The sequence below is a fragment of the Homarus americanus genome, unplaced genomic scaffold (genome assembly GCF_018991925.1).
Source record: "Homarus americanus isolate GMGI-L3 unplaced genomic scaffold, GMGI_Hamer_2.0 scaffold41807, whole genome shotgun sequence".
Taxonomy (NCBI): domain Eukaryota; kingdom Metazoa; phylum Arthropoda; class Malacostraca; order Decapoda; family Nephropidae; genus Homarus; species Homarus americanus.
In genome coordinates, this window is record NW_024717057.1 from 180,198 (window position 1) to 207,129 (window position 26,932).

A 26,932-nucleotide genomic window follows, 5' to 3' on the forward strand; every position below is an offset into this window, starting at 1 on the left:
TACCTGTTGTAATTATTCCCAGAGTAGCAACAATAGCGATGTGTATGCTCATTCACGCACTTTTAGCTGTATAATTTTGTCAATAAAACATGAAGATTAAAATAATTTGTATTAATTAAAATGATAATTTATAAAGTAGCGTTTCACTACGACCACTTGTGGCATGCATTAACTATAATAACCATATTCTGTCTGAAAGATAAGCTCCAACAAACATTGCTTATCAAATAATCTCAAATTTTTTGGCATTAATATGATAAACTTCGCACAACAGCGGTTTAGTGAATTATAAACATTATTATATTATAAGAATTTAATACAACAGTAACAATCGGTAATGGGTTCACTTTTCATAGTAGTCTCGTCTCTCACTATACGTATCAGCCGATCAGCAGCAAGGGGGCGGGGCGTATTCACTTGGAAATTTTAAATGGACTTCAGTTGATGAGTTGAGTGCGGGAGCTATAATTATGAGGCCAGTGTCTGGCCCTCGCCCCTTTGGCCAGTGTTTTTCTGTCGGTGATTACTCAAGTTATAGGTGAGTTGTTGGTAAATTTTTATAAGTGCACACAACTCTGTTAAAAAGTAAAAAATATGTTTTTCTACTGTATTTAGGTGTGTTTAGATCGATTATGACTTTCATTTCTGTCGGAAATTGACCGTTTTTTCATCTTTTTTTTTGGAGGGGGTGGGGGGGCGTTTCCCGACAAAAAATATGGCTAAGCGAATACAAAATACACACACAAAACACTAGAAAAACATAAACCTGACCTAACCTAACCTTGTAAGGTTGTAGGTAGATAAGCAGCTACCAAACAGGGAGGTACTACCGCCTGGGAAGATATTGGAAGCATAATGTGTTGCCTAATGGTAGACCCTGCTGCCATATGGCATCACGAAAACTGTGACCAAGTCCCAGGTTGCTGATCTGACTTTCTGCCCCATTTACACACAATTGCAGGGTCTCAATTGTTTCTCTTTGACAACACAACATACATATATTGTTTCTCACTCTTGATCTTTTTTTATTATATTTCTTTATGGTTCTTTATTATTATTATTGTTATTATTATTATTATTATTATTATTATTATTATTATTATTATTATTATTATTATTATTATTATTATTATTATTATTATTGCAGTGTTATTATTATTATTATCATTATTATTTTATTATTTCTATTTTTGTATTTTTTTAAGTTTACTTATCTGAATTATTATTATTATTATTATTATTATTATTATTATTATTATTATTATTATTACATTTTCGCCCCTCAGGCCTCGATGTGGGTCAGTGACCTGTGCCCGGGTGGGCAAAACTGAATCACCATATAATGGAATCACTTATTTCTTACCTTATTGGCTTGGTTCTCTCTCGTTCGTCTTTGGAGTTACCACAATGCCACATATGATGGTCTTGACGACATTTACATTCGTTCTTGCACTTAGGACACTACTGAGGTCGGGCTAACACCATGAGATCGAAAAAATGCTATAGTTTCTTCTTTTTTTCCCCCCAAAACTCGTAATCAGCTCCATATAATTGAAGTGACACCCATCGCAGACTTCCTTGGTCGGAAATGAATTTGAATTTCGAAATATGAGAGACCCAAACTAAAAATCGAATTTTATTGGGCCAAAAATACAGCTAATTAATCCACAAATCATGTTAATTGGTCCCCCCCCCCCAAAAAAAAAAAATACGCTTTTGATTGGCCTGGGGATGTGTACGGGAACGCATGCGCGTGATGATTTATGAAGGAGACACGCAGACAAGGGAATTCATACATGCCAATCGCCTCTTGTAGACTGATTTCATCACGGGATCTTGAGATGATTAGGAATCTAGCAAACAATGATCTCTCCTGTTTAAGTTTTATAGCTTGTGAAGGTAATTTGATGGTTGAAGTCTTGTTTGTTGCTTTCCATGACGAGATTAACCTTGGACATTTTTTCCAGAATTTCATGCTTGACATTTTCTGGCAATACAGGTTCTGTCACCAAGTTTAAAAGAACATAATTTTCCTGACAAAATGGAATACAGTCAGCAATAACATTGTGCAGTTTCTGTACATCACTATATTGCTGGATGACAATAACTGAAGAGAGAGTTCATGGTGTTTTGTTCTTTTATAATCCTTATGATTTTGACATTTTATGTAATGAACTTAATTTGAAAACCCAAATGGTAGTATTTGATAATTTATCACCTTAGACACTCGCCTCTTGCCTCTCGAACGATTTTTTCCTCGTTTACTTCTCTGGACAAATGCGACCTTAAATCACACCAGAAAAAAAATACACCATATATTTTCTTAAACTATAGATTACAAAGTTTAAAATGATGTAAGGTGTCAAAAATTAACATTAATTTTTTACGGGACCACATATTGTTACATTAGCCCCTACACTACTAGTGTCAGAGATGCAATATCCCTCTTATTTACCCATTATCAGTTTCTGTCAAGAATCAATAACAACTTTATCCGTTACGTTCAAATACTCGTATGCAAGGTAATTAATTTCAAAAATTTGAAATCTCGTTTTATTGTAAACAAAGGAATTTGTACAGTAGATACATAACAACGTTACATAATACAAATAAGAGTGCATCAAATTTTCATGCAGTAAACAACAACTAATAACACGGGTAAAACCCAAGTAAAATGACTATATGAAGCGCCTTGAGCAAACATGGGAAGTCCTCTTCGTTAAAGCGAAGTAATTGGGATGCCCCAGTCCTCCTTCAGTAAGTCAGCGGCTTTCTCGGCGATCATGATGGTGGCGGCGTTCGTGTTGCCTGAGACGACGAGCGGCATGACAGAAGCGTCTACCACCCTTAGCCCTGACACGCCCCGTAATCTGCACCAAGAACACAACGTCAGTATCTCCTCTCCCTATCGCCTCCATTCTTACCGCTTGATGTGCCCAATCCACCCAGTGTGCTACCAAACATCACCTGAGGCTGCTATCTCGTTAATGACTGTTAACTGTATTATCTGAATCTCATAAACAACAGTTGCCTGTGTCATCTGAACCCTATCCGAGTCTATTGGGGAGGGAAGAGGAGAGTCTTACCTGAGCCTGTGGTCTACGACTGCCAGGGGGTCTGAGGCGGGGCCCATCTTGCAGGTGCCTGCGGTGTGGTAAGAGGAGCTGGCCAGGTGGCGGATGAAGCACTCCCAATACGCGTCTGTGTAGGCCGTCTCGTGCTCACACCCCCTCAATGGCTGTCAGAATACATACGCAATTATACATACACCCACACTGTGTCAGCCAGCCGTCAGTAGTTGGTCGTAGAAGCTGTCTACAGAGGATTTAGCATTGAGACATATACTGATCAACCATTATGGTTAGAAAAGATGCAGGCTGTCAGCCATAATGTTTCAGAAGGGCTTATATAATGTACTATTAGCCTATGATTAGTACAACTAGTGTCAGCTATAGCAAGGACTGGCCCAGGCATCGTCAGTACACGTCGGCTAGTATAAAGATGACGTCCAATGTAGCTTGTCCATGTCATCAGTGTCAGTATTATCTTCACCATTTATTTTTGTCGGGTATTTTAATTCTATCTCGTTATATTTAACTCACTGAAGAGGATCTAAAACATTACCCTGAGGTGAAACGTGAACCTCATGAGTATGATGCCAACCCCTTAACCCCATGAGTACAATTAAATTGGTCAGTGAGTGAGAAAAATTAACCTCCGGAGTAAAATGATTGAATCCGTGGAGTACGATGTCTTAACCCTCTGAAGATGGTGAGCTATTTCATTGAGTATGATGTCTTAACCGTCTGAATACTGTGACTCTGTGAGCTATTTCATTTGGTTACGATGGCATGGTACTCTACCTGTCACTGTGATTCAAGGTACAGATAACAACGAAAGCCAAGCATGGAGAGGGGGATGGATAGGTGTGTTTATCTCTCCTAAAAGGATTATCGGAGTACATAGGAAATCCAGAGTACTTGACAATACTCTAAAGAGTCTAAGGGGAGGGTTTTAGGAGTGTGGAAAGAGGGGCAGGCGGTGTGAGACAAGGGCAGGTGGTATGAGAGGAACAATTGGTATATATAGACAGGTGGTATAGAGAGGTAGGTGCTGTGAGACAGGGTCAGGTGGTGTAGGAGAGGGGCAGGTGGTGTGAGAGAGGGGCAGAAGGCGTGGAAGATGGGCAGGTGGTGTGAAAGAGGGGCAAGTGGTGTGAGAGAGAGGCAGGTGGTGTGAGAGAGGGGCAGACGGCGTGGGAGATGGGCAGGTGGTGTGAGAGAGGGCAGGTGGTGAGAGATGGGCAGGTGATGTGAGAGGGCAGGTGGGTGTGGGACAGGCAGGTGGTGTGAAGGGGGCAGGTGGTGGAGAGAGGGCAGGTGATGTGAGAGAGGAGCAGGTGGTGTGGGAGGGAGGGGGTGTGTGAAAGAGGGGCGGGTGTGGTGTAGAGAGGGGCAGGTGATGTGAGAGAGAGCAGGGGTAGGTGGTGAGGGGGAGGGCAGACAGGGTGTGGGCAGGTGGTGAGAGGGGCAGAGTGGTGTGAGAGAGAGGAGCAGGTGGTGGGGACAGGGGCAGGTGGTGTGAAGAGGGCAGGGTGATGTGAGAGAGAGGCAGGTGGTGTGAGAGATGGGCAGTGATGATGGAGAGAGAGGGCAGGTGGTGTGAGAGAGGGGCAGGTGGTGTGAGAGAGGGGCAGGTGGTGTGAGAGAGGGAGCAGGTGGTGTGGGGAGAGAGGGCAGGTGGTGTGAGAGGGCAGGTGGTGTGAAGAGGGAGAGAGGGAGGTGGTGGGTGAGAGGGCAGGTGGTGTGAGAGAGGGGCAGGTGGTGTGGGACAGGGGCAGGTGGGTGTGAAGAGGCAGGTGGTGTGGAGAGAGAGGCAGGTGGTGTGAGAGATGGGCAGGTGATGTATGGTGTGAGAGAGGGGCAGGTGGTGGAGAGAGGGGGCAGGTGGTGGAGAGAGAGGTGGTGGAGAGGGGCAGGTGGTGTGAGAGAGGGCAGGTGGTGTGAGAGAGGGGCAGGTGGTGTGAGAGAGGGGCAGGTGGTGTGAGAGAGGGGCAGGTGGTGTGAGAGAGGGGCAGGTGGTGTGAGAGAGGGGCAGGTGGTGTGAGAGAGGGGCAGGTGGTGTGAGAGAGGGGCAGGTGGTGTAAGACATACCTTGCTGTGGTATTTGGCTGAGTGTTCGACCCGGAGTGCTGGTGCCTCCCCAACCTTCAGTGCCAGTTTGATCCCTGCAACGCCAACACAGAGTTATAAAATATTCTTTAACGTATGTCAGATCCCTGGGTGAGAAGTGAATGCTAGTAGACTTAGTTATATGAATACAGAAAATACAATTCATCATTGCGTATGTGTTGATTGGCTGCAGATATTTGGATATGTGTCCAGACTCCAGGGCACATGATGCACTGCCCACCACTTTGTTTTTCTTGGAAATTGGCAATCATTGTTTAATATTATAATATTAAGTTCCCGCTCAAGAATTTTTACTAGTTTAATCAATAGACAATAATTTTATGAAATTTTGCCTGCATAAGATGTCAAGTATTTCATGCCATCGTTGATTTAGCAATGGTCAACATAAACAAATCTTATAAAAAATCAAATGGCCTATAGCATAACTCGTTAACACAGTTGTCGTCAGGTAGAGGAAGTGTAAGTTGTAAACTGACCCCTGACTAAGGCCGAAACGTCGTCGGGGTGACTTAAGAAGTTTGGGTTGATTAGGGGTTGGTGGTGGGGGTTACTGGAGGCCAGGGTGATGTCGCCCCGGCTCAGGGCTCTAGTCAGCAACGGTGCCAGAATGAAGCCCTCCTGACCCAAGATGTCTTGGAAGTGGTCGTAGTACTCCTGCCAGAAGAAACAAAAACGGCGCGAAGATAAGAACTATTAGCATAATTTATATATTTCAGGGCATAAGCATGTAAAAAGAGAATGCAGGAGAAGGAATTACTGCAAATAGCGGAAATTATCTATATAAAAAAAAAACGGAGAAAGACGTGATGTGGCAAGCGTCTCGCCCAGGAGGTAGATACCTATCAGGTTTTAGTCCATATTCTCTGTAGACTCGCTGCTAGACGTCATGAGGCTGTAATTATGACTATGACAACACTGGTATAATGACTGACATTGTATGGGTGACAGTAAGCTGCAATAGCTAGGAGTCCTTGGTGACTGTCCAAATATAAGTCATTAATTCAGGAGAACCAGCGATGATAATTTCAATTGTGCGTAACACCGAATATCCAACAAATTGTAACTGTTGTATTAGACATTTTCAATCCCTTCTTTGAGTTTCAAGGATTACATTTTTTATGCATCTGCGGGGACAAATTAATGTCTTTTGTTTTATGTTTTATATATTAGTTAAAGGGAAATTTATTTCATCGCATAATTACAAACCAGAAAATCGGGTTATAGAATGTCAAAAAATGAAAGACGTAGATTTATTTTTATTATTATTTTTTAAATGGTACATTGACAAAGTAAATTTGACTCTTTCTCTTATTAATAATCGTACAGGTTTGATTCAAGGCATCGTGGACGTGAACCCTTGACCTAGGTAATTGGGAAGTTTTACATAAGAGTATTTCAGAGTGAATGATAGCTTTAACGTTGATAGTAAATGGTATAGTGAAAGACCGAGGCAAAATGACAGGTTGCTCATCAGACCTTCTGCCTCATTTACACACAAGTGCAGGGTTTCAATTGTTTCTCTTTGACAGCACAACATATGTATATCGTTTCTAACTATTGATCTCTTTATTTATTTATTTATGTATGGTCCTTTATAATTATTATTATTATTATTACTCTGTTATTATTATTATCGTTATCAATATTATTACTATTATTATTATTATTATTATTATTATTATTATTATTATTATTATTATTATAAAGTACTGTATTATATTTTTATTTAATAATTTTGTATAAATTTTTATTGATTTCTATTATTATTATTATTATTATTATTATTATTATTATTATTATTATTATTATTATATTTTCGCCCCCAGTCCCTGATGTGGATCATTGACCTGTGCTCTGGTGGGCTAATCCCGTAAAAAAAAAAAGTCTGAATGAATTCGGAATAAGGCAAGGAAAATGTAAAAATGTACTGTATATAAAAGGTGAACAGCTAGAAGCAAGTGTTACATTACCTCTTTCTTATAGCCGAGGACCTGGACTGACAAGAGCCCAAAGTCTTGTGCTGGGGTGCCGCTCACCATTGCAAGCTGTAACTCGGGCCAGTTAGGGTCGCCCTCAGCAGATGGCACCCACGCGTTCCCCTCCGTTCCCACCGGTGACGTCAGAGGACCTACCGCCACCCAAGAAAGTAAATAAGGGAACTAAGAAATGTATGAAGAGAGAGAACCGTGTCAGGGAGATAACTAAAATGTGAATTGTGGAGTCTTAAGTTAAGAAGCAGGAGCAAATTCGAAGCAACAGAAATTATATTGTGTTTGGGAATAAATAGGATGCAGAAAATAAGAAATGAGGAGACCAGAAAGTGAAAGAAGTGTCTCACACAGACCCTATTAGGGTCTGTTAAGGCGGTATGGATATAGTGAGAAAATCAGAAGAAAAATTGTTTGTTAAATGGAGTATATAATTAATGGGCTGATGATAGGTGGGTGAGGGGAAACTCTAGAAAGAGATAGAAATATGGGGTGAAGGTTGCACGAAAAGTGAGGAGGTAGACGTCCAGGAAGTAACAGTGAGCGTAAAGGAATGAAGATCATGGTGTCGGTGGAAGCGCTTTTAATATTTGAAGGGACGGGAAAACAAGGTTTGGGGTTATGTTGTGGAAGGGGAGTACTGTAGAAGAACACGTATAATGCAGCACTGAGGATGAATTAAAAACAACGAATGAAGGGAAAATATACATGTGTATTTCGTTTTAGATTCCAACCTTTCTGCATTAAGCAGATAAGACCCGAATCAGACTGATAAATTCTAATTTACAATTTACTAAAAAAATTCTTTAGAAGAAATCTAGTACGTTTTACCCTCATAACCAATTAACACCTAGCTTATTTAATGTATAACGAAACTTGTTAAAATAATTATTTCTACCATGATAGAAGGGTTTCATCAGACGTTGAGGGTAGCCGTCTATCTCCCAGGCGGCCTGCACTGTATTGCAGTCTGTATGATGCTTCAGCATTAGTTGTCAGAAGTAGCCACCAGCTAATAGAAACGTCTACAGCAAATTTGCTATCAATGAATAACCTGAATTATGAATATCACCCTTCATGTAAAGTAGAACCTGCGGAACTTGTAGATATTTGAAGATGTATTAAACAGCATGAAACTAGTTTGACTAATGCCGCTATAACAAACATATATATTAGACTCATACTCTACCAAGCACTAACCTTCAGCGTTATGTATAAAGTTGTAAACGTTTTTAGGATTTGCGAGGAGGGTTGTGTTGAAGGAGGAGCCCCGAGGAACCGTCCACACCAAGCCACCCACTACCGGGTGGTCTTGCAGATTCTGACCAACACCAGGCACGTCTTCCACCACCGGGATCTGAAAGGAAGTTCATTGGCATCATCGAATGAGCATCTTTCATATGAGAATTATAAAAATTACAGAGAAGTTTCCCAAAGATAACAATGTCAGAAATTCGAAAGTTTAAGAAAACTCCAGGAACAACCCATAGTATGAGCTCAATAAAGCAAAAAAGATCGCTAAAGCAGATTACCTCAGCGGTAAGGAACTGGTTGAAAAAAGATGTAGTTGTGGACGAAGGGAAGGGGGGAGGGTACTCACATTGTGTTGGTAGAGGTGGGCGGCAGGACCCACCCCCGACAGCAGAAGCAGATGGGGGCTCCCAACAGCACCAGCGGACAATACCACCTCCCGATTTGCTAGCACACTCCTCTCCTGGGAAACACACACAGTGATATTATTATCTATTTACATTCTATGCACCTTAGCAATGATTATTATCATAATTACTAAGTTGGTGAGGCAAATAGAGTCCCGGGAAGTATACGCATATCACTGTTACAGATTTTCTCTTAACTCCACATGCCTCATATACATGTAGGTAAATAATTATCTGGTGTTAATTTACATGAATCGTTTACTTATGTAATACTCCCAAATTTTCAATAGAAGGGCGCACGGACGGACGTATAGCTCCCTCAAATGTTTCCTCTCTGGGGGATTCCCTTACGTGAGCCCGGGTTTGACTCATGCCAGTGGGAGACATGAGATTAAAGGGAACATTTCCATCAAGTTATTCAGTATGTATTGCCCGGGAGAAAATATCCAGATTGTATATAAAAAACATACACACACACACACACACACACACACATATATATATATATATATATATATATATATATATATATATATATATATATATATATATATATATATATATATATATATATATATATATAGTATATATATATAGCATATGCAGTATGTGTGTGTGTGAGTGTTTTACACTGAATTCTGAGGGACGCCATCGTCCAACACCCATCAACGCATCACAACGCGGTTCAATGGAACAGAAATCCTGGCTAACAAACTTGCCCACGTTCATTGAAACAGTAACAGACTACGTGGACCAAGACTTATCAGTCGATGACTGTGTTGTACATGGATTTCTCCAAGGCGTTTGACAAAGTCCAACATATACGACTAGCCTCTGAGATCGAGGCACATCACACGGGCAAGATTTATAAATGGTTAAACAAATGACTCAAACACAGGCAACAAAGAGGTGGTAATAAATGGAGTACATTCTGAGTGGAAAAAGGTTCTCAGTGAGGTATATTGGATCTACATAAATGAAAACATATCGAGCCACGTTGTCAAGTTTGTGGACGACACAAAGATATTTGGGAAGGTAGCAAGTAAAGACGATGACGCAACAATGCAGAATGACCTGTATGAGCTGTTCAAATGGTCTCGAGATTGGCAAATGCTCTTTAACATTACAAAATCCAAGACCCAACACGTAGGATACAACAACCCTAATCACAACCATTCTGTTAACACTTTCCTGAATACTGTCGAAAGAGCGATCATTCGCTGAAGGCGGCGCAACAAGTGTGGGCAGCATTGAGAAAAACAGAGATTTGAGGATTATAAAGCGTACCTTCGACTGCAAAGATAGAAAAATGCTCCTTCAACTATACAAATATCACGTACACTCGGTAGAAAATGTATCTTTACAATTCTTGTGCGAAACAAAATAACACCACGAACGAAGATTTTTGATAAAGGCTCATGAGGCATACTGTTATTCACCAATCATAATGCAACGAACTAATTTTATATTTTGAATTAAATAACTATATTAGGCCTACTCTAATAGGTAGGAAATGTCTCATAATCATGCCTACCAACCCTAACGAGACAACAGGATTGTTCAGTTCAGTTCCAAATTCACCGGACCCCTCCTGAAAGAATACTTTTTTTAACCGAGTGTACGTCCCACTCGGGATGACTCTACAGGCATGTAAATCCTACCTCCAGAAAGACCTAATATCTTTGCAAAATCTTGAAAGCGATGGAAGGTGTGAATCCAAGCCATTTCTTGGTGATGTTACTTCTATGTATTTATCTTTTTGAAAACTTCTCACTGGCCATAAACGATCATGAACGTCATAGAACTACATATAAATGAATAATTTCATACAAAACCTAAACTAACCAAACCTTACCTAATCTACTTTTGATATGATTTTGCTATATTATGATAGTAAACGACACCATAAAGAAAGAGAAGAAATTTTACCATATACAAATTGATTAACATTGATATATAGCAATAAAAACAAAGCGGTATATCTATTCACCAAAAACTTCAGTAGCACATTTTCAGGTCAAATCTGCGATCATCTCATATATATATATATATATATATATATATATATATATATATATATATATATATATATATATATATATATATATATATATATATATATATATATATATACACGGTTATTCACCAATCATAATGCGACGAACTAATTTTATATGAATTTTATGTGTGTGTGTGTGTGTGTGTGTGTGTGTGTGTGTGTGCGTGTGTGGCTATATGAAAAGATCTACGTCTGGGTAATGAATTTGTGCAGAGAATCACTATTAATTACAATTAATATAAGAAACAGCACACCATACCTTCCCCTCTTTCTCGAATCTCACGCCCACTGCATTCTTCTCGTCAAACAGGATCTGAAAAGACCAAGTATTTTGTTAATAAAAATCCTAAATTACATATGTAGTGAATATTGTATACTGTATTTATCACAATAGGAATAATCATTTTGAAGAATGACTGTGTGAACGTTGTGACGTGTACTACGTATAATATGACACACATGCGTGACGTGAGCGTTGAGAACGACGTGTAGATTGGGTCTGGCCTGGGAAGCCGGTCTAAGGTAGGCGTCAGCTGCCGACCAGCGCCGCCCGTTTCGTAGCGTCACATCAATCATAGAAAAGCCTGGCGGGATACAATTTACAGTCACACACACCCACACACCCCCCTCTACGCCAGATTAATTTAATACATGTTCGTATCTCAATATATTCAAATGTATTAAATGAATCACAACGAAGGTCATCACTGAAGACTGAACTACTTTAGTGATTGTGTTTCTTGGTATTTCTCTCCCTCTTCTCTCTCTCTCTGTGGTTGTCAATACAGTAAACAACAGACGAAATCAATTAACACTAACTTTATGTACAGTACTGTGAATGGGTAGATGGCACATAATACACAAACACAACTTTTTAGGGGACACAGTTGTCACTCAACCTCTACCTCGATAAAAAGGGAAAGTAATGTTGTATATTGATTTAAGTAGTCACAGTTGGTGTGAACTCCTCTTCAGGTACTTAAAAATCCAAATACACAGCCTATTAAAAGATTAATTTTCTTTGAGAGAGAGGGGGGGGGGTGAAAAATAAACACAGACACTTAACTACTGTAAATTCGAGCATACGGTGATGGTACAGCGTGGAAAGCAAATAACCAGAAAGTAGTTTTCAGAAGAATATGCAACTTATTTTTATTTGTCAGAAATGACTACTTACTACTTAGAAATGATTACTTTAAATCGGATAAGACATTTCAATCATTTATCCTATATAAATTTTTCAAATGTATGATGAACCTCTTATTTTCCAAGAAGTGGTTTTACCGACCAGGTGACGGGTCTGTGTTTTTCCTGGAGCTAATGCATTATTATTTACCCTGTGTACACCCACTAAAAAATTAGTCGGCACCTGTGTCATATTGTATCACGCCGTAAGGGTACCGAATATTTTTTTAGTGAGTGTACAGTACAGTACAGACCGACCAGAGAGGCCATCCCGATGTGTGCCAATAAGTTGTACACACACTAAAAAATTATTCGGCACCCTTACGGTGTGATACAATATGACACGGGTGCCGAATAATTTTTTTGTGGGTGTACAAGGCTTTTAGAGCATCCAAGCTCAGTGAGTCGCATCCTGCAATAGAGAATAAAAACCTGACCTAAAATTATCTGGTTTAGTTAGCGAGATTAGGTCTGCTTGTTTGTGTTTCCGTTGTCATGAATATAACTTTGTAGTGTAAAATACTCAATCAATCAGAGTACCGTCCTCATATCTGAAGGCTGGCGACCACAATCCTCCACTCTAAACATTCTCGGGCTGTTTTTACCAATTCTCCAAGATTTTCTATCCCTCTGGGAACCCAGATATTTATTTCATTCAACCATCCCAGTCTCTGCCTTTCCCTGGCTCTCCAACCCTCAACTTTGCCTATTAATATTTGTTATTATCCCCTAATCCTTCATTATATATATATATATATATATATATATATATATATATATATATATATATATATATATATATATATATATATATATTTATTTATATATATTATGGGGACCAGCACACCCGGGCAGAAGTCTCTGACCCACATCAGGGCCTGGGGGGGTGGGGGATTATAATAATTTTAATAATAATTTTAATATTAATAATAATAATAATTAATAACAATTGATAAAATAGAAAAAAATACAAATAAAATAATAATAATGACCAAAGTATCTGTTTTTCCTTGGGGATTTTTGCCGATCTTGGTACGTCTTCATTTGTTGTCCGGTCAGTGTAACTTATTCTTAACATTAGCCTATAACACCATGTTTTAAAGGCCTCTTGCCTCTTTTTGGTGTTTGTTTGTTGGAAGTGTCCACACTTCTGACCCATACATCAGTCCTTGCCTTAAATAGCCTTTTAGCAGCTTTCTTCTTAAATTGAAGGTAATACCCATTTTCATTAGTTCTTTTAGATTATTAAAGGCTGTTGTTTGCTTGAATTATTTTTGTTATGATTTCTTCCGTACATCTACCATTACAGCTCATGTTACTTCCCAAATACAATTTTTTTTCCAAATGTTTAAGTTCCCTGTTGCCTACTATAAATTTTATTTTAGGATTTATTTCCAATTTGGAAACAACCATAACTTTCGTCTTTACAGCATTAACTCTTAACCCACATTCTTCACCTTTTTCCACTAATCTGTTCATAAGTTTTTGTAATGCCTCTTCACTATCCGTGATAAGAGCAATGATATTTGATATATTTGATATTACTTTACCATTAACTTTTATTCCTTCATTGTCACTTATAACTTTTCTCATTAAGAATTCTGAATATATAATACACAATGTTGGAGATAGAACACAGCCTTGTCTTACGCCCTGTATAACTGTGAACCAATTAGAAAATTCATTATTTACTAATACTGCAGCCTCTTGTTGCCAATATTGTTTTGTTTTAAATTTTAATATCTCCTAAATTGATGTCTATTTTTACAAGACCTCATATGTGGTCTGTCTGATATACCACTGTTTTGTGCGCTGGAGCAGAGCAGCGTGTGATGGGGATATATATATAGGGTGTCCCGGAGAAATGTCCCTGCCTCCATCCCTCCCTGCTTGCTCCCCGAGGTCTTTTCTTGTCATATTCACTGCTATTTCTGTACTGTCCCGCCATTGCTACTTCTGTCATATAGCAGTACAACATACCTCTCCAGAATGGCCAAAGCAAGGAAAGCATTAGTGACCTCTGGGTATGACATCCAGGTGGTCCAGGCTATTTTATTTCCTCTATGATTGAACGAAGACACAGAGTCACAACCTATGAAAGGATGGAACACTGATAATTCTCGTGCTTTTTTTAGTCCCAAGAAATTTTGCAATAAGCTGTGCTGAGATGCATTGGAAATTATTTTCAGTGCCAATGCTTCTCAAATTTTGTGGTGACAGATAAAACTGACACCACCACATCACTATTACCACAATCCTGTGTTTCCAATCCCAAACTTAACCCAAAATGAAAAAAAATCTTTAAATTTACCTAAGAAGCAGCAAGTATACCGGGGCCACAGCGCCTGCACTGAATTGGAAAAAAGTGGTGTTCTAAGTTTTATTTAAGCAGGAACGATCAATTAAGCAGTACCAAGCTTGGTTTTCGTCAATTCGCTGAAATGTTGAAGACCATGGCCTATTTCCTACTTCTTAAGAAATTTCAAAGTAACTTTCGTGTTTCCTTCTCCCCACCCCCGGATTAATTTTCTATGCATTAAGCCAAATTTTTGAGCGAAAATCCGCCCCCCCCCAAAAAAAAAACGAATTGTTATGAGGGGTATGAGCATACTATACATAATACCTTTACCTTAATTATCATTAGTACATACTAAATCCCTTGTCTCTCATAGTTACCAATCTGCTCGGGTCCATTAGGGTCGACGACGGGGTATCCTAGCTGTTGCCCCGCCTTCACGAAAGCCTTGGCCACCGGAGTGCTCCAACGCTTGTTCTCCACTGTCAAGGGCCCCCCTTTTCCGTGGTACTTGGCTGCCGCGTCACAATGGCCGGTGGGTGAGTCAGGTCAGCAGGGAGAGCAAAGGAATACACTTATTATGATATGAACCCGTGTTTTGGTACAACTTTATATGATTATATGATAATCTACATAAACGATCTAGATACTGGGATCAGCAGTGACATAAGCAAGTTTGCGGATGACACCAAAATAGGGCGGCAGATTAATTCAGGGCCGGATGCGAATGCACTACAGGAGGATTAAATAAACTGCAGGAGTGGTCAGAAAAATGGCAAATGAAATTCAACACCAGCAAGTGCAGCGTACTTAATATTGGAAGAACAAATACTGTCAATATATACAGCCTTAACAACATCAACCTAGAGAAGTCGACTTGTGAAAGAGACTTAGGGGTACTTGTAAGCCCGGACCTACGGCCTAGAAAACAGTGCGTTAATGTTCGAAATAAGGCAAACAGAGTATTAGGTTTTATATCTAGAAGTGTAAGTAATAAGAGTGCAGAGGTCTTATTGCAACTATATCTTGCGCTAGTCAGGCTGCACCTAGATTATGCCGTTCAGTTCTGATGCCCTTATTATAGAATGGATATCAATTCACTGGAGTCGGTGCAGCGAAGAATGACGAAAATGATTCCGGGACTTAGAAGCCTTCCATATCAAGATAGGTTAAAGCAGCATTACTTGCATTCCCTAGAAATACGAAGAGTGCGGGGAGATATGATAGAAGTATTTAAGTGGGTGAAAGGAATCAATAAAGGGGATATAGATAAAGTTCTTATAATATCCGAGCAGGAGAGGACTCGTAGCAACGGATTTAAGTTGGATAAGTTTAGGTTTAAGAGGGAGATAGGACGGTGGACGATAGGGTGGTGGACGAGAACAAGCTTAGCAACTTTGTGGTAAGTGCTGGAACGCTGGAAAGTTTTAAAAGGAGGCTAGATAGATTCATGGATGATAGAGAGTAGTAGTAACTCTCGACAGGAGCTGCCATGCATAGGCCAACCGGCCTATTGCAGACTCCTTATTTTCTTATGTTATGTTCTTATATATCATCACTAAACATAGTGCACAACGCTAGATAGAGTATTCAAGTCTGTGTTATTAGTCAGTCACAGTTTCAGATCAAATGGGCGTATCATGTGTCTTTTGCAGTGCTGTATTAATGTCTTAACGAGTAGTAACAGCCTGTGACTGGACTGTCAGAGACTCATGCAATAACTTTTTCAACTATCCTGTATCGCAAAGATGGTGTCCAAATCGAATTAATGCTGTCCAAAAAGTACAGAGTCGTAGGTACTGTTATTAGTTGCACAATAACATACTAGTTACCTAAATTGATGTATCAATTATATGAAATAAAACTGTGACAATGTACTGTACCAGTGCCATAGGGTCGTGTGTAGCAGCTGTTCACCCACCTGTCTTGGTGGTGTAGACGCCTCGATAATCCTCAGACTTCTTGAAGTACTTGAGGACGCTGTCATAGTTCCAGCCGGGATTGCCCAGCGCCTCCCAGTTATCGAAGTCCCGCCTGTTGCCACGGACGTAGATCATGGAGTTGATGGAAGAAGACCCGCCAATGGTGCGTCCTCGCGGGTACGGAATTGCCTGTCAGTTAGTCTCACATAGAATGATGGTGTCTACTTTCTCTAATGTAATGAAGGTTCTGTTCATTAAATTAATGAAGGACAATATATATATATATATATATATATATATATATATATATATATATATATATATATATATATATATATATACAGTATATATATATATATATATATATATATATATATATATATATATATATATGCAAGTAAATCACTGTAGGTGCGCGTGATCTAGGTATATGCTGATAACCACAAGGAAAGAAGAAAACACGAAGTTCCCAAGCGCTTTCGTGTAATTCACATCTTCAGGGGTCTCACCCTCCTCTGTATATATACACCTTGGTTTGTATTTCTCTTTAGTCTGTACTCACCCCCGAAGATGTGAATTACACGAAAGCGCTTGGGAACTTCGTGTTTTCTTCTTTCCTTGTGGTTATCAGCATATATATATATACATACGGACTTCAATACACAAACATGGCAAATAAATTAACTACAGAACTTAATGATGGTCACACACCATAAGTTTAATATCTCAACCCCCCCAGCTCTCTTTACATTGTCCATACCAAAGGGACATGGAGGTCACATGGTTACTTCCCCTGGGTCCCCTATGGAGAACTAATATAATTTCCTTACATTATTTTTGAAAAATCTAAGAGAGTGTGTCTGCGGTGTAGTGTAGAAGTTCCAGTCTGCATCGCTCTGAAACAGGAAGGTGTTGAAAGCTGGAACGTAGCTCTCCGGGGGTTGTTCTCCCCCGGCCTCCAGCAGCAGCACCCGCCAGCCCTCCACCTCCGCCAGCCTCTCAGCCATCACGCTCCCCGCCGTCCCACCGCCCACTGCCACAACAAAAAACACCACTTCAGCTTCATTGACTGGAATAATTGATTGTTTGAAGACAGTGATAACACTGGCATGTGGTATTCCTCACAAGAATAATTTTTTCCCAGTAAAGTCCCTTACCCTGCCATCCATATCTGTTAACACATGAGAGGCCCTACCGATAATGAAGTCGTATTGTGATGCGACTTGGTATCGGTAGTCATGGTCATAGTTCGCCTCCCGCACCAACGTCGCCACCAGCAGCCGTAGGAGTGCCACAGGGATCACCCGCAGCGCCCTGCTCAACAAAGTCATTCTCCTTCACGGCCCCGTCAACCCCTCGGCTGACTGTCTTAGTCACTCCCTCAAATGGTGTGATGTTGTCACCTCTCACTGCAACGGGATATAGTGACACCTATGAGATAAACTTTCTCTACTATACTCTCATATCGCTAACAGGTTCTTTTTGTACGTGTGTAATAATTAGCGGTTAATTTAAAAGCATAGCAGCCAGAGGCTGAACATAGACAGTGGACAAAACTGACTTTCAGTGTTATGTATAGTGGCATTGGGGAGTGAATTGTTTAACAAAATCTGTAAATACAAAAGGAGACATGGAGTTAACATACAGGTTAAAATAAGTATGAATCACTAATGACTTGTTGTAGAGGCAACACGTGGTTATAGGCCTGCCTCGTTGGTGGTGTTGTAGGGGAAACACATGAATGCAGGCCTGTTTCGCTGGTGATGTTGAAGGGGAAACACGTGATTGTAGGCCTGTCTCATTGGTGCTGCTGTAGAGGAAACACGTGATTGTAGGTCTGCTTCGTTTGTGTTGTTGTAGAGGAAACACGTGATTGTAGGCCTGCTTCGCTGGTGCTATTAATAATAAACAATAATAATAATAATTGACGGTTTATTACGATAACATGGCAGCCCGAAGGCTGAAAATATACAACGAACAGAGGTGATAGGCTACAGAAAAATTAGGTCAAATAAGAATGAGCCAAGGTGGATGACCAGAAAACTTAAACATGACATAGGAATAAAGAAAGGAATAATAAGAAATTAAAGGGAGGGGAGGAGCAGCTCAGAAATAGGTATAATGAACTATCTAGGAATGTTAAGAAAAATGCAAGGAAAGCAAAGAGAGACTATGAAATCAAAATAGCAAGAGAATCCAAGGCGAATCCCAAGGGATTTTTCCAGGTATATAGAACAAAGGTCAAGGACAAAGTTGGGCCTTTAAAGTCAGGGAGGGGAGAAGTGATAAATGGCAGTGAAGAAATAAGCAAAGCATTGAACAGCTACTTCTTATCAGTTTTCACAGAAGAAATTCGCCAGGAAATTCTAGGTGGAACTGATATTTAGGGGAAAGGAAGAAGAGAAATTAAAGAATATCACTATCAGAAAAGAGGATGTTCTCAAGACGATCCTACAGCTCAAACAGGGTGTTTAGGAATTCCTAGTTCTCACCTGGGTGGGGTAGGAAGTCCTCAGTTCTCTCCTGTTGTAGTTAGGAGTCTTTCTTTGCTTCTCATCCAGTGTTGGTGGTGGCGAGTGTACGGTGGACAGGGTGTGTCTGGTCCTGTCAGGTCAACATTGACCGCGAAGCACTGACTGTCGCTCTAAAAGTTGTTTCTTTCTTTCTAGTTGAAATTGTCACTTTTGTATATCACTTGTGGGTTGATGATGGTCAGTCTTTGCACTGTACTGTTGGTGGGAGGATGTTGATAAATCCAGATGGGGAGGAGATGGGGCAGGGAGTGCAGACAAACCAGGCTGGCAGCTGTCTTCGTGGTCAAGAGACCAAGGGCAGCGCCGACGTCCTCACCCTAGGAAACACGTGATTGTAGGTGCGTGTTTGTTCATTTTTATGTCACACTGTAATTGTAAAACAAAACCATGAGTGCCGTGGTGGTGGTGTTACTATTTACAGTACTCATACAACACAAAAGTTCAAGGTTAAGGAGCGAGGAAACCTGTCCTCTGTACTGTAGTACATCATGCCAGCACAACATTCCCCACGCACACCACTTTCTCACTTTTTACACAAACAAGGTCACGGTTGATATTGCACGCCAGTATCACAGAGAGTGTTGTCTCTGGAGCAACAACAACAAAGGGTCAACTTACGGTACTCGGAAAAAATTGCACAATTTTCATACTAGGAAAAGCTGGCACAACAAGTTTCACTTCGAGCTAACAAACCACAAACGAGTTAAAGAGCCTATATTTGAAGCTATGCAGCGTATTAGAGTTAATAATGATGTTTGGTAATTTGTTATATCACCTTTGTTTAGCCCTGACCTCCATTTATACACCTCGATCATATCGCCCCTCACTCTACGTCTCTCGAGGGAGTGCACATTCAGATGTTCTAATCTGTCCCTGTACTCAAGGTTCCTAATGCCCGGAATTAGTCTTGTCATCCTCCCCTGTATGCTTTCTAGGAATTCTATACCCATGCTGTACTACGGTGACCAGACCTGAACTGCATAATCCAAGTGAGGTCTCACAAGCGCAAGTTATAGCTTTTGGATAACCTTGCTAGTCTTGTAACTAACGTAACTAACGCAACGTAATGGAGTAAAAGGATCAAGCAATCGGTGTCCTTCCAACCAAAGTTGTTGAATGATCTACTGCTGCCTTGGCTATCTGAACAGCATCACCAAATGCTTTCATTACTTCACAGTCCATTTTCATGAGCTAATCGCAATCAGGTCGACCAAAAGCTGCCTATTGCAAGCCCATGAAAGGAACTGCTCGTTTTTCCTCGAGAATTTTGACTCAAAAGTGAAGTTCATTCACAATAGGACATAGATTTTGTCCTATGCCGTCTTCGATGTCAAAGGACGTCATCTATGTCAACAAAATACCAACATGACGTATCTAAGTCATATGTGTGTATTTTTCAACTTTTCTATTAATTTTCTAACTATTTAATACTCTGAATTAGCTTGAAATAAACAATACATCGAAAACAAGCACATTTTATCTTCTTTTTTTCTGACTGGCGGCTATCTTGAAAATAATCCAGTTTTCGAGACTTTCCCGTCACCGGATACGTGCGGGTTTTTAGTATATCATTCCTCAGGACTTGTAGTACTATGAGCCATCAAAAAACCTTTTGTTGCAATTTTTTGGAAGGTTGGGCCCCTTTTTTCGTAATAAAGCAATGTTATACAGTAGTTCATACACGAAGTTTTGTTGGGTCTTTCAACTTATTTAGTGATATTTCGTATAAATAACTTCATTAAGAACACAGAATATAAGAACATAAGAATAGAGGAAACTGCAGTGGGCCTATTGGCCCATCCTGGGCAGTCCCGTTAACACTCAACCCCTATCGCTCATATATCCGTCCAACTTATAATAAGCTACCCAGTGTGTTCAAGTTAGTGATGATGTTCGGTAACTTGTTCCACTCATCCACTACTCTGTTTCTAAACCAATGTTTACCTATCTCGCGCCTAAATCTAAATTTGTCTGATTTAAAACAATTGCGATAAATTTGCTCCTGGTTGAATAGTTAGAGTACCTTTGCTATATCACCTTTGTTTAGCCCTGACTTCCATTTATACACCTCAATCATATCGCCTCTCACTCTACGTCTCTCGAGGGAGTGCACATTCAGATGTTCTAATCTGTCCCTGTACTCAAGGTTCCTAATGCCCGGAATTAGTCTTGTCATCCTCCCCTGTATGCTTTCTAGGGATTCTATACCCATGCTGTAGTACGGTGACCAGAACTGAACTGCGTAATCCAAGTACAGTAAGGTCTCACAAGCGCAAGATATAGCTTTTGGATAACCTTGCTAGTCTTGTAACTAACACTCATTCCTTTCAAAGCTTTCTTTACTTCCTCTACTACCAGGTTGGTTGGGCACAGCCACCCAACTATCTGGCTTTCCATCCAGTGGATCGAAGCTGACCATGCTGTTGTATCATTTCACATCATCAAAGAATCTCGTGGTGAGCCATTCAGGAAGCGTCAAAAACGAGTTTACAAGAACGTCCAGACAGGACAGCCAAGCTGGTCGTAAGTCAGTCCAAGAGTTTGTGCAAGGCGCTGGCTATAACATTCGTTGGAAATCTTAAACAATAATATGTAATGTGACAGTTTTAATTTTGTAATTCATTTATGTACGAGTTTTCACTAACATACGGTAAATGTTTTAGTTAAAGTTAATAAATGTTTTATGTTATGAGGTTGATATAACTCGAAGCAAGTTTCAGTAGCAAACGCTATAAAGTTTTCTCGAAAACTTATCAATTACAATTAATGTGCCATTTTTTCCTAGCCTAATGATTATGCTTCTTTCCTGTGCCATATTTTCCTATTGCCATTTTTTCCTGTGCCATTTTTTCCTACATTCTCAACTTACACCTTGTTGGCATAGAAGAATCCGCTTTCTCCCTTCTTCCTACACGCACTGACAGAAGCTAACTTTCAATGACTAATCTAGAGAATACGAAAGTATCTGATCATTATAATGTCGGTATGGTCATGTTGCTAAAACACAACAGTTATTTATACAGTTACATTTATTGAGGACAAGCGAAAGTAAAGCGTATCCGTCTGCCCATACTAATTCCTACACTTAGAAAGGAGGAGAGTGGGATGAAAACCCCGCACTGGGCAACTCATAGTAAGTTATTTTTGTTTTTTATTCCTTATATTTAAAATATTAAAAACACGCATTTTGTCTTCAATTTCACTTTCATTTGCACTGAAAAGAGTTCCAATTACGTGTAATTCATACCAGACACGTATTTCAATATAGTGTTATTGTAAACTTTATTTGATTTCTTTGATTCTGAAATGCTGGACAGTAACATAATGTATAAAATGTTTCATCGTGAATAGTGGCAGTGCATTAATTCTGTTTTTTATATAACACTATTGATGTAAGTGTGTTATCACACATATACTGTATGTGTCCCTCGCACTCAAGAGATTTTTTGTATTGCCTGTAAATTGTTATGCTTGATGAGATAGCTGATTGATAAACAGTATAGTTATCACGCCATTTGTCATTTTTATATTTTCTCGAGGTAAGAAAGATTGTAGGTTCTACAGGAGATAAAAAACAATCTGTTAAATACATTGGAGAGGTAATGGTGAAAAATTATAAATTGTATTTTTTTCCGAATTTGACAATTATGCCATTTTTTCCAAGTACCATTTTTCCTACAGTCATTTGACTCTCCCTATACAAGATCTTTGCTCGTCTGCCCCAACTAAAACATTACCGTACACTATTTCCAGGGAAACTTGTAAGTGCAACTACATGAATTGTTTGAATAATTCTCAATTAACATTTCTTTACAGTACAAAAATTAAAAAACGTTCAAGTTACATTCCAGGTTTTCAGATTTTGAAAAACTTGTAAAGAGGTTTTAACTAAATAACAAAACTATGAGTCCTTGTATCATGACAAGGTGTCGGATCAGTTCTGTATAATAGGATTTCTGTGTCAGGTTCAGAGATTTGCATATAAATGATCTAGGTATTTTAGAATCAAGCCAACAACTCAGCAAGACCCATTATTACGTCAGTTGGTTCATCGTAAACTGTTTAAAACTTTAAATGGTTAGTGTCTTCACTAATCCCTTTAGTTGGCAACATAAAACTTTAATATTAAGAATAATGTGGTCTTGGAAATATATCAGAACAAACACTTAATATATCTAGACCATAATCTTCATGGGGTTAGCATTTACAGTATATTAGCGGCATGTCCATGTATAGTACCGTAGTAATTATTAAATTTAGATTTTTTCTTCGCCATATACATTAAACATATTAAATTCTATACATCATACTTTTATTTCCAGGGTCAGAAATCTGGTTGACAGTGAGCTGTGCCGTTATGTCTGTAATGGTGATGGAGAAGTAACGTTGAAATTTATCTCCAAAGTCAGAGGTTCAATACCGCAACTGTCGTATTAAGGTATTACCCACTTTTTTTCTGCCTAAAACTACATTAGAATTTTCAATTTCTACTAAAAACTTAACAGTTCATCAAACTTAAAGGATCCGGAACCTGGTTAGGATCAACACAAACATAACCTAACCTATTCACATTAGCATTTCCTCTGAAGTGTGTTCTGTTGTTGACTCATTTATAAAAAAATAAATACAGTACTTTCTTGTCACTTCTCCATATATATATATATATATATATATATATATATATATATATATATATATATATATATATATATATATATATATATATATATATATATATATATATATATATATATATATCATGTAAATCCACAATGAAAACGTGGATAGGATAAATCTTGATAAAATCACACGGGAAAATGGAAACAACGGAGTACCTTAGCTTTCGTCTTTATTCAAGACATCTTCAGAGGCAACTGGATTACATGGACAGAGAGAGGCTTAAATATACAGGGTGACCTAAAAACATGAGGTCAGGTCATAATGATGACATCCACTAATCACCACACCAACACACACGTAGAGGAGCTTAAGAGAAGGGTGGTGACGTGGGTCCCTTTTTTCTGACCTGACCTGGCTAGTCACGTCACCACCCTTCTCTTAAGCTCCTCTACGTGTGTGTTTTTAGGTCACCCTGTATATTTAAGCCTCTCTCTGTCCATGTAATTCAACCCTAACCATAGCACCCCGTATACTGTAGATAAATAATTGCTTTTATTTCTTAATCCTAATCCTAATTAATCCCTAACTCTACCCTGTTCCATACATGCAGAACACCATGTACAGTAATTCTTTTGTGGTGACAGTATAATAGTTGATGCCAAACTCGATGTGAAAATAAATGTCTACAGACTACTTCACCGAGTAAGAGACACCTAGTTAATATCGGTGCCTTAATACACAGTAGGTGGGAAAAGAAACGTGTTTAAAATTGACTTAATTTAGTCATATGCACACTTCGTAATGTTGGTGTTGAGGAGAGATATATCGACGCCTTGCTGAACACCTCTTTATCCTCTCTCTCTCTATCCCCATTCTCAGTGTCCCTCTTTTTTCTTCTCCCCACCTTTTCCTTCACCTCCTCTCTACCCCTCCTGTTAAGAGTATTTACTCCCTGCTCACCACGTCTGAAGAAGGGGATGACGACACAGATGGTCGGCATTGTTTCATTAAAATTCATAACTTGACCTCGAGACAGTACCCAGTCCTATCTCGCCCATCACTCACACCCTAATGGTCAGTTTGTGAAGAAAGTCCTGACCGACTTCCCTTCTACTTCTGGTCTCGCATGCTTATCACCCACAAACAACCACCTCAAGTCCTATCAGTGCAGATTTATCATTCCTGCATTCACCTCACACACGTACACCCTATCCCCCGTCCCTTCACCCTCATATCCACACAAATCCTTACTATTTTCCATTCCTTCAAAATTAACATTTCCCTCACTCATGTGTCCTATTATCGCACGCCTTCACCCATGGGCCCCTAAATACCACCATGCCCTCACTCATGCGCATATATTACAGTGTTGATTTTTTTATGGACATGTAAGCATGTACCTATAATGTGCTTTTTCAATTAGAAATCTAAAAAATATAGGCGAATTTCCTTTTTTCATTAAGTAAGCCCACCGGGGACCAAACTCATTATGTAGGTGAAGGTCGCGGTGGCCGCGCGCTGCCACAAAGTGAGAGTGGGTGATCGTTTTGGCTGAAGGTTAACGTGTTGGCCAGTTTTATTTATTTATTTATTATTTAGGTTATGCTACAGGAGTATTTCTGGGGGCACTGGGTGTGAGGACGTGTATATCAGTTGGTAGAAATTACATTGCAGAATAACGCTTTGGCAGAGAAGGTTTGTTGAAATCACAATTGTTAAGCTTTACCAACATTGTTGCGTTGGTGTTGCTCAATCTTCACAGCTTCTCGGCCAACCTTGAGGGACACAAAAGAATAATCACTGGTAACTCCAGACGGAAATACCAGTCTCCCACAAACCTACCAAATACGACCACACATCTGCTAGATTCTATTTTGTATTACCCAATACCACCAAATACTACAGGGTATTACATATCATGGAATACCTAAGGGCCTCCTAGGCGAAGCTTACTATCGGATGAGAGACTACGGAATAAACAATTCCTGATAGGAGATGGTACGAAGCAATTAAACCTAAACAAAAGAACTTGGATTATTTTTTATTAGGTTAAGTTAGATTAGGTTTGTTAATGTCTTCTATTGTGAAAAATGATACATCATGTTGTCTCCAATCCGAAAGTAAGCTACTGCATGTTGCATTCTGTTATACTGTGAAGGGAAATCGCTCTGTCCTTTTGTTTTAGATACGGGGAAGTAAATGATCACGTTAGTAAGTGATAGTATGGTGTATTTTGTGATAGTATATTGTTGTAATAGATAGATATTGGGTAATTGTTTCGACCTTTCACTCCTATTGTGTCCCGATTTAAATATTTATATCTACAATATCGAACAAAAAGCGTGTGAAGTCGCAAACACTGTAATTCCCATCGGCAGTAAAACTTTCATATTCATTCGGCAAAATCCAATAGGCTATATGAAAAATTATCGAGCAATTACATCCCTAGCTCTAGCAGCGTGTACCTTAACCATTGCATCGCTTCACATCGTATTTTATATAATTCATTCTTACCTGCGTATGTGCTAATATTGGTGAATTGTCGCAGTTGGTTGCTTGTGTTCTTCAGTTTGATAGTAACGTGTTAGCTTCGTTTTCAAAGATCTTTACTTCTTATGACTTGACAACTTTTTCACTAAAATCTCACAGTTTTTCCACCAATGTTTCAGAGTGCGTATTTCCGAGTCGTCAGTGATTGATTATTGAGAACTTTTGCATTTGATGACGAGCCTTAATCGAGATTTGAGTGACTTCCCATGTAGAAAGAAACGTGTAAAAACGAGTAGATGAATTTCAGTAGTCTCCCTTATTACTGCTCACAGAGAATGTGTGTTACGTCTGAGGCGGCCAAGAACTAACTGAGGCTGAGTACCTCTAGTTGATATCCAGACGTCACTCACAAGTTGTTTACCTTGGAAGGTGTGTGGTCGGATTATGTAAGAGAAGAACGGGAGTAGTGGAGGAGACGGCTTATACTACAAAGAGTTTCTCTATTTCATTAATTTTTTCCACAAACATTGAATGTTGTAACTTGTTTGGATGAATAATAAGTAACAAAAACTATATGACGGCCGCGGTGTGCGTCCTGTTGCCGCAAAGAGAGAGTGAGTGGTATTTTTGGCTGACGGTTACACGATTACTTAATTTAGTTTCTTAGCCTTCGACAACTCAGGTCATACACCACGTAATCTTGCTAACATGATCTCTTCCTTTTGGTCTTCTTGATTTCCTTCTGCACTTTCCACTCTTCTTGTTCTTGCGGTTCTTGTTATTCTGTTCTTATTGTTCTCCTGTTTGATCTCGATGTTTTTCTTGTTCATGTTCTTCTATCTTGTTTCTCCTCACTTGGAGAAGCGGATCCCTATAGTTTAATTTCTTGATTTGCTTCACCTTGGCGACCCTGCACTCCTCCCTCCCTTTGGGACATTTCTGGTCGGTGGGGCGTGGACCGGCATTGTGACCGTATTTCTGGTACTTG

General features: G+C 39.4%; 1 protein-coding gene across 2 annotated transcripts; it reads right to left on the reverse strand.

The window, feature by feature from the left end:
• Positions 1-2,545: 2,545 nt before the first annotated feature.
• On the reverse strand, positions 2,546-26,319 carry LOC121858794 (glucose dehydrogenase [FAD, quinone]-like). Of its 2 annotated transcripts, XM_042355431.1 has the most exons (15): positions 25,969-26,319; positions 18,793-19,200; positions 17,496-17,709; positions 17,131-17,333; positions 16,300-16,489; positions 14,759-14,893; positions 11,357-11,481; positions 11,157-11,210; positions 8,781-8,894; positions 8,381-8,537; positions 7,163-7,320; positions 5,669-5,846; positions 5,154-5,227; positions 3,087-3,238; positions 2,546-2,870 (listed from the first exon to the last, which is right to left on the reverse strand). In XM_042355431.1, exons 3-15 carry the CDS (start codon positions 17,629-17,631, stop codon positions 2,720-2,722), a joined length of 1,827 nt encoding a protein of 608 aa, XP_042211365.1. In that variant the 5' UTR covers positions 17,632-17,709; positions 18,793-19,200; positions 25,969-26,319; the 3' UTR covers positions 2,546-2,719. The 2 variants fall into 2 exon arrangements, with proteins under 2 accessions (XP_042211365.1, XP_042211366.1); XM_042355432.1 differs by lacking the exon at positions 18,793-19,200.
• Positions 26,320-26,932: the final 613 nt, after the last annotated feature.